General features: G+C 52.5%; 1 protein-coding gene across 2 annotated transcripts in view; it reads left to right on the plus strand.

Annotated features, from left to right (window-relative positions):
* PDE2A (phosphodiesterase 2A) overlaps positions 1–19,976 on the plus strand; it is a 67,571-nt gene that overhangs the window by 25,648 nt on the left and 21,947 nt on the right. For both annotated transcript variants that reach the window (XM_065944682.1, XM_065944683.1), the window contains 2 exons: positions 8,085–8,174; positions 11,751–11,839. In XM_065944682.1, the coding sequence (XP_065800754.1) occupies positions 8,085–8,174; positions 11,751–11,839 (179 nt within the window). The remainder of the gene's footprint in view (positions 1–8,084; positions 8,175–11,750; positions 11,840–19,976) is intronic.

The following is a 19,976-nucleotide window of genomic DNA, read 5'->3' on the forward strand; positions in this document are numbered from 1 at the left end:
CCAGACCCTGTGCTAGGGGCTGAGGAGGCCAGAGAGTCAAGAACACAGAGAGCTGACTGGCCATCCAATTCCTACCTGATTGAGATGGGCTTGGAATTGGTGAGGGGCTCGGGAGGGGCTGGTTGTGAATGTTGGAGGCATGGAGCCCACAGGATGGGGCTGAGCTCATCAGGGAGGTGGGGAGATGTGGCGGGGGGTCTCCGGGACCGGGCTCAGGTGTATTCTACAGTGCACGTGTCTCCAGTGTGGCTCGGAGGCTGGAGACGCGGCCCTGTTGGAGTAACAACTGAAGCCAGAGTCTGCGAAGGGCAGGAGAGGGGCAGAGAATGGGTTGGTGGGGAGAGACGGGGAACAGAGGAGGGAGGAAGGAGCAAAGGAGGGAGGGGAGAGGTCAGGCCCTTCCTTTAGGCCTGGACCCTTGAGCTCTGAGGGGCCCCTTCCACACACCCTGGTCTCCTGTCACCCCGCTGCCCCACCTAACTCTCTTTCCAGGACCTCTGCCTCTCCCTCCCCTGGGGACCTTCTCTGAGGAGTCCCCCTCATATGTGGAAGTGGCATGGACTTGCCAGAAGACAGGTCATTCTCCCCTGAGCAAGGCCCCTCCCTTCTGATCCATAGTCTCCTCACCTATGAAACAGGATGGTCAAAACAAGCACTTCCCAGGGTTCATGGGAGGACTAGAGACAGTGTGTGTTGCTGGGTCTCCAAGTGTGGTCCCTGGGCCAGGAGCAAGGAGTGTGTTAGAAATGCAAACTCTTAGCCTCATCCCAGACCTATTGCATCAGAAACTCTGGGGGTAGGGCCAGCAACCTGGATGCTAACAAGCCCTGCAGCGGTTCTGGTACATAGGTTTGAGAACCCCTGATGGATGCCCCTAGCACACAGTAGGTGCCTTTTCTTCCCTGAAGCCTGATGCCCCACTCAAGTAGGACTCTGGCATGTGAACTTGTCCAACTGAGGCCCGGGCCTCTCTCCTGCCACTTCCTCAGATCAGGTCTCCCAGGGATTACCAAGCCTCTTTCCTCTATTTTCTCGACCCCAGTCCAGCTCAACTTTGTTGAGGGGAGGTCTGAGGCTGCAAGATCTTAGCACTCCTGGGCAGCTCTCCTCTGTGTGTTTAAGGTGCCAGATCCATTCAAGCAGCTCCTTGGGCGCACAGCAGGTCTGGGTGGGTAGGATGGGAGAGAGGAGGAAGGGCCGCCCCTCCTGCTTCCTGGCTGTCTCCTGACTCTATGGGGTGAGGCATGCTGCAAGGGCTATAAGAGTCACAGAATAAGTTTCGGATGCTCAGGCTTGGCTGAGGTCTGAGGCCCAGTCCCCAGGGGCTTCTCTGGCCTGAGCCCCCAGGAAGCCTCCTTTGGGGAAGCTTTGCCAGTCATGCTGGTGGAGCAGATGGGCTTGCAAGTGCCAGGCACATGCTGGGTGCAGAGACAGATGGGCTCCTTTGTCCCTGAAGGCCCTGTTCTCTGGGAAGAGGAGAATATGTGTGTGATGCCCACCAGAACAGGAGGCAGGAAGCGGAAGAATAGATGGCATCTGCCCTGGCACCCCTGGTTTCTCCCATCATGGCCACCTTCCTGGGGTACTCTCATTCTGGGGGTGCCAATCTTGGGTCAGACACTTTCACCACAAGTACTCAAGATGACCACCTGGGGGGTTAGGGAAGGGGTGGGCAGGAGAGACAGGAGCTGGGGGCAGGGAGCAGGAGTGTACAAAAGAGAGAGGGCAGAAGCCATCTGAGAGAGGAGAGGATTTGGAGGTGGGAAAGGACACTGAGACTCAGAGGTGAGACGGGGAGCAGCCTGTGACAGACATGGACCGAGGAAGGCATGGCAAGAGAGAGAGACCCACTTGGAGAGATCGGGGAGACAGAGCCTGAGAGAGACACAGGTCCAGAGGGAAGGAAAGAGGAATAGAGTGAGAGGGACCCCAAGGTCCTTGAAGGTCCCCATTTTAGAGAAAGGGACACCAAAGGCCAGAGAAAGTGGGGGTTCCCCAACCCCAGGCCACCCAGGGGACCTAGCACAGGCAGAGGTGGATAAATCAGCATGTATGGCCAGTCCCAGTAACACAGCTTGCCTTAAGAGGTACCTGCCATTGGGTTTGATGTTATTGCCTTCTTCTAGGTCGCTGTGGGGGCACGAGGAGGCTTCCCTCTGGAGAGCAAGGGGTGGGCTCTAGGTTCCCAGCTGCAGGGAAAGGAATAGGATGGTTGATGGAGGTGGCGAGAGACGATGAGACTCACAGAAACAAGACAGGAGAGCAGCATGTGACACTGACCTTGACCTTCAAGAAGGCCATCAGTGGGAATCCAGATCTGAAAGAGACACGTGCACCCCAATGTTCATTGCAGCACTGTTTATAATAGCCAGGACATGGAAGCAACCTAGATGCCCATCAGCAGATGAATGGATAAGGAAGCTGTGGTACATATACACCATGGAATATTACTCAGCCGTTAAAAAGAATTCATTTGAATCAGTTCTAATGAGATGGATGAAACTGGAGCCCATTATACAGAGTGAAGTAAGCCAGAAAGATAAAGAACATTACAGTATACTAACACATATATATGGAATTTAGATAGATGGTAGCGATACCCCTATATGCAAAACAGAAAAAGAGACACAGAAGTACAGAACAGACTTTTGAACTCTGGGGGAGAACGTGAGGGTGGGATGTTTTGAAAGAACAGCATGTATATTATCTATGGTGAAACAGACCACCAGCCCAGGTGGGATGCATGAGTCAAGTGCTCGGGCCTGGTGCACTGGGAGGACCCTGAGGAGTCGGGTGGAGAGGGAGGTGGGAGGGGGGATCGGGATGGGGAATACGTGTAACTATATGGCTGATTCATGTCAATGTATGACAAAACCCACTGAAATGTTGTGAAGTGATTGGCCTCCAACTAATAAAATAATATTTAAAAAAAAAAAAAAAAAAAAAAGAAGGCCATCAGTGCCTCTGCTGGTGGCTCCAGAAAGGATAAGACCAAGGTCTCTAGCTTCATATAATCCATTAATGAGTTAGAAGTCATTTTGTCCAGACTCTCTCCCTACTCAAATGAGTACAGAAAGGCTGATCCAGTCCCAGTGCTGGCTCCAGAGGAGACCTCACTCCAAACAGGGCCCACTTTCATGGTACCTGGGGTACTTTCTAGAGTGTGTGGGGAGTGGCCCCATCTACAGTGCTGAGTAGACCTACCTCCAACCATAGAGCTGCAAGTAGGGAAGGTATGAAGGCTCCATCCACCCATCCATCCATCCTTCTACCCATCTATCTATCCACTCATTCATTGATCCATCCATTCACATATCCATTCAGTTCAGTTCAGTCGCTCAGTCATGTCCAACTCTTTGCAACCACATAGATTGCAGCATGCCAGGCTTCCCTGTCCATCACCAACTCCCAGAGTTTATTCAAACTCATGTCCATTGAGTCGGTGGTACCATCCAACCATCTCATCTTCTGTCATCCCCTTCTCCTCCCACCTTCAATCTTTCCCAGGATCAGGATCTTTTCCAATGAGTCAGTTCTTCTCATCAGGTGGCCAAAGTATTGGAGTTTCAACTTTAGCATCAGTCCTTCCAATGAATATTCAGGACTGATTTCCTTTAGGATGGACTGGTTGGATCTCCTTGCAGTCCAGGGGACTCTCAAGAGTCTTCTCTAACACCACAGTTCAAAAGCATCAATTCTTTGGCACTCAGCTTTCTTTACAGTCCAACTCTCACGTCCATACATGACTACTGGAAAACCATAGCTTTGACTAGTTGGACCTTGGTCAGCAAAGTAATGTCTCTGCTTTTTAATATGCTGTCTAGGTTGGTCATAGCTTTTCTTCCAAGGAGCACGCATCTTTTAATTTCATGGCTGCAGTTGCCATCTGCACTGATTTTGGAGCCCAAGAAAATAAAGTCTGTCACTGTTTCCATTGTTTCTCCATCTATTTGCCATGGAGTGATGGAACCAGATGCCATGATCTTAGTTTTTTGACTGTTGAGTTTTAAGTCAACTTTTTTTACTCTCCTCTTTTACTTTCATCAAGCAGTTCTTTGGTTCCTTTTCACTTTCTGCCATAAGGGTGGTATCATCTGCATATCTGAGGTTATTGATATTTCTTCCGGCAATTTTGATTCCAGCTTGTGCTTCATCCAGCCCACCATTTCACATGATGTACTCTGCATATAAGTTAAACAAGCAGGATGACAATATACAGCCTTGATATATCCGTTCACCCATTCTCATTGAATTAAAACACAAAATGGTAGAACTATGTGTTGTTAACTGGAAGGACCCATTTTTACTGGTGAGGAAATAAACTCAGAAGAGGAAGGGGCCTACTGAGACCACACAGAATTTCCATAGTCAGTCTGGGACACGCTGGAAACAGCTGCTGTTCGCTATACACACAGATTCTCCTCTGGGGTCTGGGAAATTGCTGGTTGTCATGCCGATATTTACACTGATGTTTCTTCACAAAAGCTGCAAGGGCAGGAAATGTGACCTCTTTCACCCCACCCTGAGCTTGGCTGTGTGTGTTTGAGTGTGTTTATTTGTGCATGTGTGTACATGCTAAAGTGTATGTTTATGTGTGCCTTGTATATTGCGTGCATGTGTGCTCAGTTGTGTCCCAGTCTTTTTGACCCCATGAACTAAATAAAGCCTGCCAGGCTCCTCGGTCCATGAAATTTTCCAGGCAAGAATATTGGAGTGGGTGGCCATTTCTATAGGCTTGCATTTTTATCCATGTGTGTGAGTTTGTGTGTGGGGGTGTGTGTGTGCATGGCAATATGTGTATGTGTGACGTGTAGATGTGCATGAGAGCAGGTATGGCTCTGTCTGTACTTTTCCTCTCCTCATCTGTTTAAGATTTCTGGGGTTTAAAACCCTTTGACTTGAGCCTCAGTACCACTGACTCTTCTCCACTGGGGCAGCCATTCTGACCTCTGAGCCTCACCTCATGGTCTGTGGAATGTGAACTATTTCCTCCCTGAGTTGATGCAGGAGGTGAAATAGATTTGGGATCCTGGCAAGATTCAAGGAGAAGGCAGCATGTGAGCAAATCTTGAAGGCCAAGTGTGACATGGCCCTTCCCAGCTATGTATCCTACACTCAACACCCTTCATCTTGGGGCAGGCAGGCAGGGCAGGGCCAGGAGGTGGGTGGACAGACGGATATCAGGCAGAGACCACCCAGGGCTTCATCGCCATGCTTCCCTCCAGCCCACTGGGCCCCCTCCCTCTGCTCCAACTGTCTTTAACTTTCCTTCCCAATTCCCCTCTTGCGCCATTATCTTGCCCTTAGCCTGAGGAGTCACAGAAAACTGACCAATCCAAGCAAAGGCCAGACAGGCATCCACCAATCTCAGTAAAGGACAGTTCAGGGTATTCCCCAATCCAAGTAAAGGGCAGGTAGAGGAGCCACCAATCAGAACAAAGGACAGACTATTCGCTCTAAGGCCCCTGGGGAGGGAGCTGGGGATCAGTCCAGAGCAGGAAGAAGACAGAGGCTGGAGATCCAGAGAGGTAGGTTCTGGATCTGCCTCTGTCCTGACTGGCTGGCTGACCACAGATGGGGCATTGCTTTTTTTTTGAGCCTCAGTTTCCTCATCTGTCAAATGGGGAGACTTAGCTGTCCTAAGCCTGTGGCTTTGAGACATGTCTCCCCGGACATCAGATCTCACTCTGTCACCTTGGCCCCTCTTCTCCAACTTCCACACTACACACACAAACTCCATTAGAGGGCAGGGCCCTCCACTTAGCTTATCCTTCCTCACTGCCTGCAGGCAGGAACAAACCTAAACCAGCACTACCTTCTGGGGCCAAGCCCTTGGAACCACTGTCTGAGGAGCCTGGGTTGGCAGACTTTATTTCAGGATTATCTGGGACATCATCTCTTCCTCGCCTCTTTAGTCAGCAGAATTGACCTAGAAAGGCCACAGTGGCCAACAATGTTGCTGAGCCCTGGACCTGTGAATCCATTAGAAGTATCTGCACCTGTGTGAACCCATATGTGTACCTGGAGGGTGTCTGAAGGCAGGCTGGGGTGTTTCTGTGAGAATATGATGGTCTATGACTGGCTAACCAGGTATGTGTGGTGCTGAGTGTGTGTGAGCTATGATGAGGAGTGCCTCAGGATCAAAGGATAGTTGATCCAACTTGGGGAATGTATTGTGGAGTCGGCAGCTCCTGGTGTCCTAGGATTGAGACACATCTTCGTGACTGAAATGTGTCTTCACTTGAGCAGTGGAAGGGATCAAAGGGAGGTTGGGGGTTGGAGAAGACAATGCCATTTGAAGAGAAAGCCCACCACTGCTCCCTCAACCTGGAACACAGGACTGGGTGGGAATGAGAGTCAGGGTAGGGAAGGAAACTGAAGCCAAGAAGATGCAAGGTGAAATCTGGAGCCAAAGCCCAGACCATAGGCTTCATCTGGACTCCAGTGCAGGACTCCCCTCTGTAGCCTCTCTGAAAAATAGGCATCTAGCCAATTTTTGCATACCCCCCAAGTATGGGGAGCTCAGTTCCTCACCTCTTTTCTAGTGGCCTCTGCCTATGTAGCAAGGTTCTACCTGGAAGATATTTCACCTCCCTGGGCCAAGGTCAGCCTCCTGTGAAATCCTGTGAATCTCCAGGCTGTCTCTGGGGCCACAGAGTCCAGTCGCCCTGCCCAGGAAAGCTGAGATATTGGAGTCAAATAGTGAGCCCCCTGGATCTGTTCTGCTGCAGACAAGGCATCCCCAGTTTCTCCATGCAGGACTTGGTTTCTCATTCTCTCTTTACATATGTCACCTCCTCTGAATGAGTCTCTTCTTGTCCTTACGTGGGACATACTGCACTGGGGATGATCTAATCAGCCCATGGACATGGATGAACTCTCATCTTCCCCAGTTAGGGTAACATCTTTATTAACATGCGCTTGCAATCTCAGTGTTTTAATATATTACCAGCCACATTTATGCTGTGGGCTCATACTGAGCTTGTGGCCCAATAAGAGCCTCAAGCTCACATCACTTTTACAGGAATGGGGGCCACGCCATGTGTCTTCTATCCTACAATTAATCACTTGGCTCTATGAACACAGACTGAGCCATCCACAAGGAAGACATCAGAAAAAACTAGCAGGGGCTAGCGGGGAGGGCCTGGCTGAGTGGATGGTATGAGTCACAGTCCTGCTTTGGCCCTGGATCCTCTGTTCTGTTACCTTTCTCTTTGATCCCCATGGTTTTGGCCAAGTTAATAGAGCGAGAAGCAGGGACCTTTCTTGTCTTGGTTCCGGCTCTCCAAGGACGAGGCCTGTTCCTGGGACAGGAAGGCTGTGAGGCAGTCAAGGCTGAGTTCTCCTTCCCCTTCTATCTCACCAGGGGCTGGCCTCACTGTGTTTCTTGAATCTTGTGGGCTCATGTACCCCATGGACTCTTGTTACTCCCAGCCCCTCACTAGGATGAAAAATGAGACTGTGCAAGACCACCTCCCTCCTCGGGAAACTGAATGGGACCCAGGTTCAGCAGATGTTTCGCTGAGCACCTGTGTGTGTGGGCACTCAGTTTCATTTCATCATCACATCAGCCTGTAGGGGGAGATAGCCTTAGTTGCCCCCAGTTTACAGATAGAAGGCTGAGGCTCAGTGACTTGACCGAGATTCACACTGCTTATAAATAGTGGAGCTAGAATTCAAATTTGGAGCTTTATGTTGACTTGTTTCATTTTATATTAATGCAGAGGCTTGCACTTTCCCTGCTATGCCTGAGTTGTCCTTGGCTGAAGGACAAGAGACCTAGGGTCTAGGTCTAGGTCTTGACCTCTTGACTTACTGAGTTCTTTGCTAAGTCCCTGACCCTTCTCTAAGCCCCAGACCCCTCATTGTAAGATGAAGGGACTTGGACATTTTAAGGCCTTAAGACTTGTTGGGGAAATAAAAGAAGACTGGTTGGATTCTGAGTTCCTAAGATCCTGGGATTCAAGTGTCTGCTAGCCTTAGGCCCTGGTTTAAGCTGAGAGTTTGTATTCCTAGCCCCCTGGGTAGGGGTGCTGTCCTGGCCTGCTTGGCAAAGGCCCTCACTGCCCTTCCCTCTCTTCCAGGATGCTTTGCTGAGCCTGGGCTCTGTCATCGACATTGCAGGCTTGCAACAGGCTGTCAAGGAGGCCCTGTCAACTGTGCTTCCCAAAGTGGTACGTGCCTTGTTCCATACTTTCCTGCCCCTTAAGCCTTTGCCCAGCTCCTCTTAACCTACAGGGTTGAGAAGGAAAGAAGAAGCAGGGTCTCTGCCCAGAGGACTCTCATGGGGAAGTGAAGAGTATGGGTGAGTGTTTAAGAGGGCTTCCTGGAGGAGGAGGACTAAAACTAAGCCCCAATGAATGAACTGATATGGGAATTCTGGAATGTCTGGGACAGAAGGGGCATTAGAGTGTAATTGGAAAGATCATGTCTCAGATTATGGAATGGATTCACTTAGGATAATAACCTAATGGATTCACTAGGTAGGACCTAGTGAGTCACGTGAGGTTTGGAACATGTATAGCAGGAAGGATTGAGAGTAGAGATGCAGAAGAACTTCCTTGGTATCAGCTGTGTGCTGGAATGGGGCTCGGCCTTGATAAATAGATCTGTGCTGAGTTCAGGTGTCCTGTCTAGAATCAGAAGCCTGGATAAGATGTCCTCTAGAAGCCTCTAGAAGCCTTTAAGCTTCTCTCTGACCCATCCCAACACCATAGATGAGGTTGCACACTGGGAACAGGTGGAGGATGGCTGCTTGGGCCCCTGGTCACCTGGTCAGCATGGTTTCCTGGGCCTGGAGTGCCTGGATGAGGAGACTGTGCTCCTCTTCAGTTGCCCCAGGCCACTCCTCAACTCAGCTCCCGTGGTCACTATGCATCCCTTATGCAGGAGGATGGATGAACTGGCTTCAAGACACAAAGCAGCAGTGTATCAGTTGTGCCAGACAGAAGGGAGCAGGGGACTGTCAGTCTGGGGAGGGGGGCTCTGACACCCTAAGAGGCATGGGAGGCTTACCAGAAGAGGAAATGCCTAAACTGAGTCCCATAGCCTGGGGTGTTCCCTCCTCTACCCTAGACAGCAGCCACCAGCAGAGCCTACTGTGTCTGAATCTGCTGGATGAATGATCCACCCAAGGCCCAGAGAGGGAGGACACTTCCCCCAAGGTCACACAGCACGACAGGAACAAATGGGGCTTGGCACCTAAGCATCCCCATTCTCTTTCCTCAGCTCTGTCTTTTCAAAACCTCCTGGAAGTTCAGAGCCCAAGAGGAAGACTAATGAGTGAGCTTTATTGAGTGTGAAATTGGTAGGAAGTGGGTGGTGTGTTGGTTCCCAAAATAAATCCTCCCGGAGATGGGATTGAGGCAACATCTGGCCTGGGATGGAGAAACATCTGGAAAAGAAGAGGTGGGGAGGTTGGCAGGTCAGCATCCACGAGGCTGCCCTGGGAGTGGGGAGGAGGAGGGTCTTCACAGGCAGGATGCTGGTGGTGCCAGCAGAGATGCCCTTGTACTAGATTAATTGTATCCCCAAAGCAGGGGGCCAGGAAAACAGCTCCGGTCCAGTTGACTAGATCCCTGGGACAGTGGGAAGTGTTGGTCTTGGTCCACCCGCAAAGACCTGCATGAGCTAGGGAAGCCCTGTCTTTGGGGAGGGAGCCCTGTCTTGACTGCATGGAGGAGCTCAACTCTCCAAAGAGGGGTGGGGAGACTCCAGGGAGGGGAGCTGCTGGCACCTGGCTCCCTCATCAGCACCCATTGTGGCAGGCAGCCGCAAATGCAGATGGGACTGATGTGTCTGAAATGATTCCTCCTTCTCTCCAGTAAACTCAGCTAATTTTAACCCAGAGGGCTGCGAGTGATGGGTGGGGGCAGACGGACACCCAGAAGTGAAGTGAGGATGTGCGTGCCTGCCTGCTCACCACCCTCGGATTGCCTGCCCCTCTTTCTGCCAGGGCAAGACTCTGGGTGCTGGGTAGTGTCTTAACCTTTTTGGGGGACCAAATCCTACAGGCCCCTCCTAGGCTGAGTAAAGGGTTGGTTGACAGGAGGAGGCTGAATATAGATGAGGTGTGAGGGCCTCCTTCCCACCGATTTCTTCATCCCTGCACTCCCCTACTAGACCCTCACCCGGGAAGACAAGGGGGCCCAGGTCTTCCTGTGTCTGCCCCGGTCACCCTCCGCAGGTCCTGTCATTTCTGGCCCATGCCACTTCTGAGCTTGCCTCAGGTTCTCTGGAGGTGGGACTGGGGCATCTCCTGGGGGTTGGGAGAAGGTGGGTTGGCTGGCTGGGGACAGCCAAGGGCAACAAGAGTGTCTGACAGGGTTGTGGACTCTCACAGCTGTGAAAGGCAATGGCTTCTGAGAAGGACTCCACACTTACTTACTTTAACATGGAGCTTCAGTGTCACCACCTCCAGAAGCCCTCCCTGATACAGTCAGCAGAGAGGACAGCCCTCCATTCTCCCACTGAGAAAACAATGCCTCTCGGGATACTGAGCTGGGCATGTGGGTACCCCCTTGATGGGGTGTAGGCTCTGCTGAGCACCTGGGTCTCCCTCATCACATGCGACTCCAGCAGTGGAGATGCTCTGCAGACAGGTTGGCTGTGGGTCTCTAAGAATGGCCAGTCCCGCTTGGAGGGAATGTGGATTTTCTCTTGTGGGTCAGTGAGGGCAACTACTTCTGCCAAGACATGGTCTGCAACTGAAACCAAGACTGCTCCGGGGGGCAGTTCCTGACAGTCCAGTGGTTAGGACTGTGCTTTCACTGCTGAGGGTGCAGGTTCAATCCCTGGACGGGGAACTAAAATCCTGCACACTGAGTGGCATGTCCCCCCACCTCCAAACAAAGGACCGCCCTGGGTCCTTGGAGAGGGTGGATTGACAAGCTGCAGATTTGATATGCTTCAAACAGAGCTTTGATCTCACTCTGGGGAGTGATCATTCCAAAATACAAATCAGCTCCTGTCTCACAGGGCTCACCAGCTCCTCGCTCCCCAGCAGCAGTCCCTCTCCCCAACAAAACCCTCCCCAAGCTCCCTTCCCACTCAGCACCCCTGATCCCAAACCCACCTCCTGTGCCAACCCCCGGCCCCGCCACTGTCGGTTGCATCAATGCTTTGGACTCTGTACACCTACCTACCTATTATTAATACTTGGCCCAGAAGCCATTCTCACCCACTCTCTTTTGTTGTTGTTCAGTTGCTTATTTCTGTCCGACTCTTTTGCGACCCCATGGACTACAGCACACCAGGATTCCCTGTCCTCTACCATCTCCATCTCCAACCCACCCCCTAAATATGTCTAATTTCCATGTCAATTACAACTTTAAAGTCACTCCCTCCAAGAAGTCCTCCTGGCTTGGCTCATAGTGTATGATTTCTTGGTTGTGTATCTGAAGTAGGAGGGAAGATACCCTCTTCCCTGCAGAGCCTCTTCTGCAGTATGGCCCCAAGTGGACGCTCAGTTATTGTCTGTTGAGGCTGCAGTCTCTGCAGGAAAATATCTCAGGGTTGTGGAGTATTGGCAGGTTGTGGTCTGCTCCTTCAGCCCATCAGACCCTCCCCAGGAGAGAGTGAAGTGCTGAGATCACACGGGAGTTTTTCTACCCTGGCTGCACTTAGAATCACCTGGGGAGTAATGACGGACAAACAGATGCCCACGACCTTGTCACCCAGACCTGTGTCAGACTGGAAGTGGGTGGTGGGAGGGCCTCTCCTCTGGATTTCATGAGTGCCTTCTGTTCTAGGAGACAGTCTACACCTACCTGCTGGATGGGGAATCCCGGCTGGTGTGTGAGGAGCCCCCCCATGAGCTGCCCCAGGAGGGGAAAGTGCGGTGAGCTGCTCTCCACCCATTGCCCTCTCTCATGGTCAAGGGAGACCACAAGGTCTGGTCTCACTCTCCCCATCTGACCTTGACCTTAGCCTCCCTGCCAGCTGGGGTTGGTTCCCTGGCTGGGTCACTGGCTGCAGCATAGAGGGGAGAAGCACTGTCTTCTCTTGTGTTGTGTTTGGGGAGTGGATGACACAAGGAAAGTGCCAACGGCTAGATTTCCTCCTGGAGAGCTATTCTAAACCACTGCAGCCTTCTTAGCCTGAGTCTCAAAAGGTCAGGGCTACAGTTTGTCAGCTAGAACCCCAGCAGGCTACGATAACTGCCTGCAGGTTCTCACAGAATCACAGAACTCGGAGTCACAGAATGCCGGACCGCATGGTGTCAACTCTGAGAATGGGAAGATCACAGACCACGTCCTGCTGTGGGTTCTGGAGCCTGGCTGCTTGGGTTCAAACCCCAGCTCCAGTTTACTATCCAGGGCAAGGGACTCAGCCTCTCTGTGGCCCGGTTTTCTTGCTTGTAAACTGGCGATAATAATAGTACTCATCTCGTAGTACTATTATGGGAGGATTCTTGGGAGGATTAAACGTTTAACACATGTAATGCCCTTATAAAATGTATCCATAATGAGTGCTAAATGTCTGTTTTTATTTTCATTATGGTAGAACATTGGAATCACTGACTTCAGGAACACGGGCTCAGTGCCCTATGGTCCCTTGGCACCTCTGAGCCTATTGAATTTAGCCTCCCTGTTTTCCAGATGAGCAGACATTGTGAGACGTGTCCAATGCCACTTGGTGTGAGGCACAGCCAGGTCTGGGACACGGTATCCTGGCTCCTGGCTGTCCAGGGGAGAGAGAAGGGAAATGGAGCTTGTCTGATGAGAAAGTGTGGATGGGCAGGAACTCTGGTCCAGAGGAGGGCAGGCCAAGGAGGATACGGGCACTGCCTTCTGAGTAGTGCAGGGGCGTCATGGACCCAGGGAACACAGGGTCGGGAGCTATAAGGGCTGGGTGGACACCAGTGGGAGTTGTTACCAGGAGGCAGCGCTCCACTCCAACATGTCAAACAGTCAGGGATGCGGCTTTTTCAGGTAGTAGCTGAGGTTGGCAAAACACCTGTCACAGAGGCCATGGAAAGAGCTGCTTTTGGGGGATGCTGGAGGTCCTGATACTGGGGATGCTGGTGGTCCTGAGATCCCCCTCTCCTGACACATGGGACCCTGGCTTCTTTGATGCTGTTCTATCCTCCAGTTGTTCCCCATGGAAGGGGCTGGTGCCTCTCCAATAGCTCTGAGCCTTCCCACCTCCTTTTCTCCCAGTCGATTTTCCCACAGGGTGGGCAGGTAGGTGACACTGTCCCCTTTGGCATCAATTGACAACTTCTCCTCTCGAGGACTGTGTGAACCAAGGCAGCCATGCTCTTCTCTGGCTTCTAGTGTCCCATCTGTAAGATGGCAGGATAGGCCTGGGAGGTCTTCAGAATCTTAAGGGAAAAAATGCTATAATGTCCCCTCTTCTCCTCTGAGCCTGTACCCCTACCCCTAATCCTCAAGAACTTTATTTAATATGAGCTTGTCTGATCCAGGAAGTTTCCTCGAGGCAGCCTGGGAAGGCTCTCCTGGGAGAGGGCTGCAGGATCGTAGACTCAGACAGCAAGAGGGGAGCATCCTTCAGGGTCTGCATTGCTCCTTCTGAGCCTGCGTGAGCTGGGGTAGGGGTGGGGGCCTGCGGTCCAGGCATCTTTGAGGGGCTCAGATCCTCTGCAGCATCAGAAGCCCTTTCAGTATCCCCACTTCCGGCCACTTCAGATTCATTAAAGCCTTTGGTAAAGGTACCAAAAAAAAAAAGGCAATTAAAAGTAAATGTTCCAATGCAATTAGCTCAGAGTTGAGAGTGGAGAGGGGAAGACTGCTGGGACACAAGGCTCAGAAATCCTAGGAGGCTGAGGAGGTAAGGCGGGTGAGGGGGCAAGCGGGGTGTCCCACCAGCAAGTATGGGGGTGAAGGTTCAGGCCAGTCCTCTCTTTTGAAATCTGTGCTCTGCCCACTCACCCACTCACTGCGTGTCTGGTGGTGAGCCCACCTCCTCGGCTTGGACTGAGAGACAGAGGTTTGCGGAAGAGGCAAGAGCACATGAATGCGAGTCAGACAGGCCTGGATTCTAGCCCTGCCCCATCCCTGCCCCATCCCTGCCCCAATGGGGCCCCTTCCAAGCCTGTTTTCTCATCTACAGAATGGAGAAAACAGTGGGCCCTGCCTATGGGCTTAATAAGATGCCAGGGCTTAGCCCAGGGCCAGCACACAGTAGGTGTTTAATGATTGCTGATTGCCCTCCACCCCCAAGTCCCAACGCATTTACTCATTGGGTGACCTTGAGAAAATTACTTCCCTCCCAGGGCCCTTCCGAAGGTGACCTCTGTGGCTCTCTGAAGGGCCCTCTGGTGCGCCATCGGGAGACCAGGCACCAGCTCCAGCCCAAGGTGGAGCCTGCGTGCTGGCCCCAGTGGAGGGGGTGCTCCTCCAGGAAACCCTGGAGGGCCGGCAGGGCGCAGGGCGGGCAAACAGCAGCAGGTGTGAAGTGAAGGCGGATCATAAAGACACATAAGGGCCCAGGGTGGTGTGGGGAGGCAGCGTGGAGATGAGCCAGGGGAGCGAGGCGGCCCCACCTGCTACCCAGCCCTTCCCGTGATGCCGCGCACAGCCCTTCCCGTGATGCCGCGCACAGCCCTTCCCGTGATGCCCCGCACAGCCCTTCCCGTGATGCCCCGCACCCCTCCACGGACTCACAGATGCCGTTTCGTCCCGGCGTGTGCCCTGGGTTCCCTGCCTCCGTGTGCTCGCCGAGCTGTCTCCTACCCCGCGAAGTCCTTCCGCGTACCTTCTCCACCCTGACCAGCCCATTTCCCTTCTCTGCCAGGGCCCAGCCCGAGGGCCGCTAGGAAGCCTGCTCCATAGATCCCCAGCACTAAGGAGGATTCAGTTTTCCAGAAAAGGTGTCTGGGCCTTGGCAGCCTCCCTAGGGGATGGGTCTGTCCACGAGAAGAACCCTGGGCTGGGAGCCAGGACAACATGGCTGCCATCACAAGCTCATGCTGTCTCCCTGGGCCTCAGTCTACGCTATGTGCTCTGATAAGCTGGGGCACTGTGACGTCGTCTGAGGGCTTCAGGCTCGGAATCCTGAGGCTGCAAGGGCGGGGCGGGGTTCTTCAGGGCTGGAGAGGGAGAATCCTGGAGGGCTGCCTGGGTGAGAGGCTTCCTGGAAGCCGTCTCTCTCTTCTCTGTGCCCCGCCTCAATCTCACTCAGCCTATTTCAGTCCTCTTCTCATTGTGTCTCCTGCCATCTTAAAGCCTCTGATTACTCCCTGCTGAGTACAGTGAAAGCCTTTCTGACTAGAGCGGAGACACCGCCCACCCCGTTCCCAGCTGGCTGTCTCCCTCTGCCACCGTTTGCGGGGGGGGAGGGGGGGGGGCAGGGGCCCAACCCTGATAGAAATTTCTTCCTCAGAGTTGACCAGGCCCCCAACTCACTGCAGAATCCGTCTGCCCCTCTGACTGACCTCAAGGGACACAGAGAACAGTCTGTTCCCATCTCTGTGGAGTCTCATTCTGGGGGAGGGAGAGGGAGGCAGAAAGGAGGGTTGGGGTCTTGGCCTGAATCATAATTTGTCTCCAAGAGGGATGAAAGATGAGAGTGAAGATGAGGACCCTGGAGGTGGGGGGCTCCGTCAGGGGAGGGAGGTCTCACCTAAGAAGGGGCTCAGAGGAGTGGAAGAGGGCCTGGTGCTCTTTCCAGGCCATTGACCCCACCAACAGAGAGCCTTTTCCTCTGCGCTCCACTAAGCAAATAGTTGTTAAAGGGACGGAACCATCATAAAATCCACGCCCGTTCCTCTCCCCACTCTGTGTCCATCTGTCTTTATCTTCACTGGGGCAGCCCATGACCACCCAGGCACCAGGACCGAGTCATTAGCCTTCAATCTGGACAGCTGGCCCCGGGGCTGTGGTGTTTGCTCCCCTCCGACATCATCCTGGTTGGAGGGGGCAGTCAGGAGGGGAGAGGAGGCAGGGCAGGGGTGCTGAGTTGAGGGGACGTCATGGGGGATGTGGGGCTTCCCCAGTGGCTCAGCGATAAAGAATCCGCCTGCAATGCAGGAGCCACACTAGACATGGGTTGGATCCCTCTGGGTCAGAGAAAAATCCCCTGGAGGAGGGCACGGCAACCCACTCCAATATTCTTGCCTAGAGAATCCCATGGACAGAGGAGTCTGGTTGGATATAGTCCATAGGGTCTCAGAGAGTCGGATATGACTGAGTGACTTAGCAGGCAAACAGGCAGGCAGACATGAGTGGGGGATGTGAGCAGTAGATGAAGTCCCAGCCCTGACTGGGTGGAGGAGACACAGCCTTGGAGTCCCCTACCCACTTCCAGCATCTTTGAAACCTCTAGGGGTACAGCAGTTCTGGAAAGGGTGAGGCAGCAGAAAAGGGCTCATAGCAGAGTAGGCTGAGGTGAGCATGGCCTGGCACAGCCCTGCCCAGAGTTCTGGGATGTGGCTGGCCAGAAAAGGGTGGGTTACAGAGCAAAGTTCCGCGGTGTGGGGGGACTCCTGAAAGTGGAAGATCCTTGGAAGGCCCAGTGCTTGGTGGAAGATCTGGACCCAGTAAAGGCTCCAGCCTTGACCCTGCCCCAGCCCAGCCTCCCTTTTGCTGTTCCAGGGACGTCTGAGACTACAGGCCCTCACTGAGACCCAGTTTCTGTCTCTCAGATTCTCCCTCTCTAGTGAGAGTTTTACTCAGCAGCCAGCATGATCAGCCTGAAATTGAACCTGACCTTCACCTTGGCCTGTTCAAGTCCCTGGGCTCCCACTGTCCTCAGGATCAAGCCTAGCTCCTCAGGACTCTGGCCCTCTGCAGCCGCCTGGCCGGTGGACCATCCAGCAGACATACATTATTTCTTTCCTCTGAGCCTTTGCCATGCAGTTCCCTCCACCTGCACTTCCTTTCCTGTCTGCCTTGATAGCGTCTGTGTATGCTCTAAGACTCAACTCAGGCATCTCCTCCTCCAGGAGGCCTTCTCCTTCTCTAATCCCACTTCTGTCCTGCATAGGGGTCAGCTGGGGCCTGCTCTTCCTTCCTTTGTCAGGGCTCCCATCTCTGCACTCCGGCGTGGGTCTGTACTTCATTTGCTGGACGACACCATGACTCCTCCTCTTCTCTTGGTCTTTGGTACCAAACCTGACCCAGAGGGACTCTGTGGAATAAACAAATACTCTGTGGAATGGCTTTAAGCAGAATGTCCTCATAGTTAGGACATCTGCCCTGACTCTGGTGGGGGCTGGATTTAAGGGACCCAACAGGATGCAGGAGGCAAGGAGAGAGGCTGTTGCAGGTCTAGGGGAGAGCTAGGCAGTGGCTTGGGAATGGAGGGCAGGGGAGAGCTGTGGGGATGCAGAGGCGGTGACTCACCCATTGGATGGGGAGGTGAGGAGAGGGAGACACCCAGGACGGTTTGAGGATAAGCTGCAGGGGACCCGGTGGATGGTTGTGCTACTTCTGGGGAAGCGGTGGAGAGGATAAGTTCCAATCAGGACTGCGGGGGTCTCTGACTATTTCAGGGATACCCAGGGCAGGCCTTCAGCCAGACTTTGAGTCCTGGAGCTTAAGAGATTGGGGGCTGGAGAGTCATGAGACCATGAGTGCCGAAGGGGAGTTTTGGGCAGAAAAAAAGATCAGGGCAATTCCTTTATCAGGGTCCTGACTTGAGGGCAGAGTGGGGAGGTAGGAGGAGAGAAACCAGGGTAGCCCACAGTCTGGGGGTTGGGAAGAGAGGAATCAGGGGTCAGTGAGATGAAACTGCAGCACTTACTGACCAGCAGTGCAAGGACCAGCGCCACCTGGTGGCTGAACAATAACTAGCTTATCTGAGGCCAAGAGATTGGGTGGGGTCCGCTACAAGGGGTCTGGCTGAAGGTCAACAAGGCCAGTCCCTGTCTCCACAAAGCCCCAGCCTTTATCAACTTAGTCCCTCGGAAACGTGGCTGCCATTGCCTCCTGCCACCCTAGATCCCTGTTCCTTCCTGGGGTGACTGGCACAGTTGGACAGCTCAAAACTGGAATCCGGCCCTCTAGAAACCTAAAAGGTCCAGGTGTGAGGGCTGGAAGGTGGGAGACACCAGTGGTCATCATAGAATCTGAACCAAGGGACCAGGAGTGAATGGGTTGGATTCAGAATGTTGCATGACCCTGACTGAGGCATTCTGCCTCTTTGGTCCTTAATTTTTCTAGCTGCTGGGACCTGATCTGGGCACTCGCAGACTACTCCTCTCGTTTCCTCACCTGACCTTTGCTGGGCTCCCATGAGTGACTCCACATGCACACACCAGAGCCCCAGCCCTGCAAGCATCTCTTCTCTCCAGGCCAGGCAGTTCCTACAAACACAATTAAGTGGAGGCAACATGAGGGATGAAGAACCCAGGACAATTAATCATCAGGGAGTGACATTTGGTGAAAACTCAGGCGCTTAATTAAGCAGGAAGAGCCAGAGGCTGGGGCAGGGGGGATGTGTGGTGAAGGCAGAGAGAGGCTCGTTCTTCCTACCATAGGTTCCCCTATCTCAGTTCCCACCCCTGCCCCCATCACACCGATGCCCTGTGCCTCCTTGACATTCACATCAGTCCTCATTGGAGCCTCAGTACCTTCTGGTCTTTAGGAAGACTCAAGGGTGCTGGTTAGCAGTATGGGCTCTGGTGCCAAATGCCTGGGTTCAAGTCCAGGCTCTACCTCTTGCTAGCTGTGGGACTTCGGACAAGTTACTTAACCTCTCAGCATACTAGTTTCTCCACCTGAAAAATGGAAAAGATAATAGTATTTAATCTATGGGATCATTGGGAATTTATCTATGTAGGTTGACTAGACTTTGTGGGCACATCAGTTCAGTTCAGTTCAGTCGCTCAGTCATGTCCAACTCTTTGCGACCCCATGGACTGCAGCATGCCAGGCCTCCCTGTCCATCACCAACTCCCAAAGTTTACTCAAACTCATGTCCATTGAGTCGGTGATGCCATCCAACCATCTCATCCTCTGTCATCCCCTTTTCTTCCTGCCTTCAATCTTTCTTAGCATCAGGGTCTTTTCCAATGAGTCAGTTCTTTGCATCAGGTGGCCAAAGTATTGAAGTTTCAGCTTCAGCATCAGTCCTTCCAATGAATATTCAGGACTGCTTTCCTTTAGGATTGGCTGGTTGGATCTCCTTGCAGGCCAAGGGACTCTCTAGAGTCTTCTCCAACACCACAGTTCAAAAGCATCAATTCTTCGGCGCTCAGCTTTCTTTATGGTCCAACTCTCACATCCATACATGACTACTGGCAAACCATAGCTTTGACTAGACTGACCTTTGTTGGCAAAGTAATGTCTCTGCTTTTTAATATGCACATAGGGATGCCTAATAAACTTCTGGAGTCCCCCTCCTGTGCTTAGCACCAAAAGTTGCTCCAGATGGTTTTCTGAAGATTCTGATGTTTCAATTTCTACTCTGTCCACCCCAGATCTCCCTGGAAAGCTCAGAGAGGTTAGGTCACTTGCCCAAAATCAAGTGGTAGCTATGGCAGGATCTAACCCAGACAGCCTAGCTCTGAGCCCTGGCTTTTATTTGCTCTGTGGGATTTGTGCTGTACCCTGAAGGTACCTTTCCCATTATCTACCAGCAGGAGGCACCAGAGGCCAGACTGTAGCTGCCTGCTCCTCTGCATGGGGAGGGGAGAATCAGGGTCTGAGGCTCTGATTTTTTTTTTTTTTTTTTTTTAATTGAAGGATAATTGCTTTACAGAATTTTGTTGTTTTCTGCCAAACCTCAATATGAATTAGCCATAGGTATACATATGTCCCTTCCCTCTTGAACCTCCTTCCCATCTCCCTCCCCACCCTACAGAGCCCCTGTTTGAGTTTTCTGAAACAAACAACAAATTCCCATTGGCTATCTGTTTTACATATGGTATGTAAGTTTCCATGTTACTCTCTGCATACATCTCACCCTCTCCTCCCCTCTCCCCGTGTCCATAAGTCTGTCCTTTATGTCTGTTTCTCCATTGCTGCCCTGCAAATAAATTCTTCACTACCATCTTTCTAGATTCCATATAT

Source organism: Muntiacus reevesi, chromosome 9 (genome assembly GCF_963930625.1).
Source record: "Muntiacus reevesi chromosome 9, mMunRee1.1, whole genome shotgun sequence".
NCBI lineage: Eukaryota > Metazoa > Chordata > Mammalia > Artiodactyla > Cervidae > Muntiacus > Muntiacus reevesi.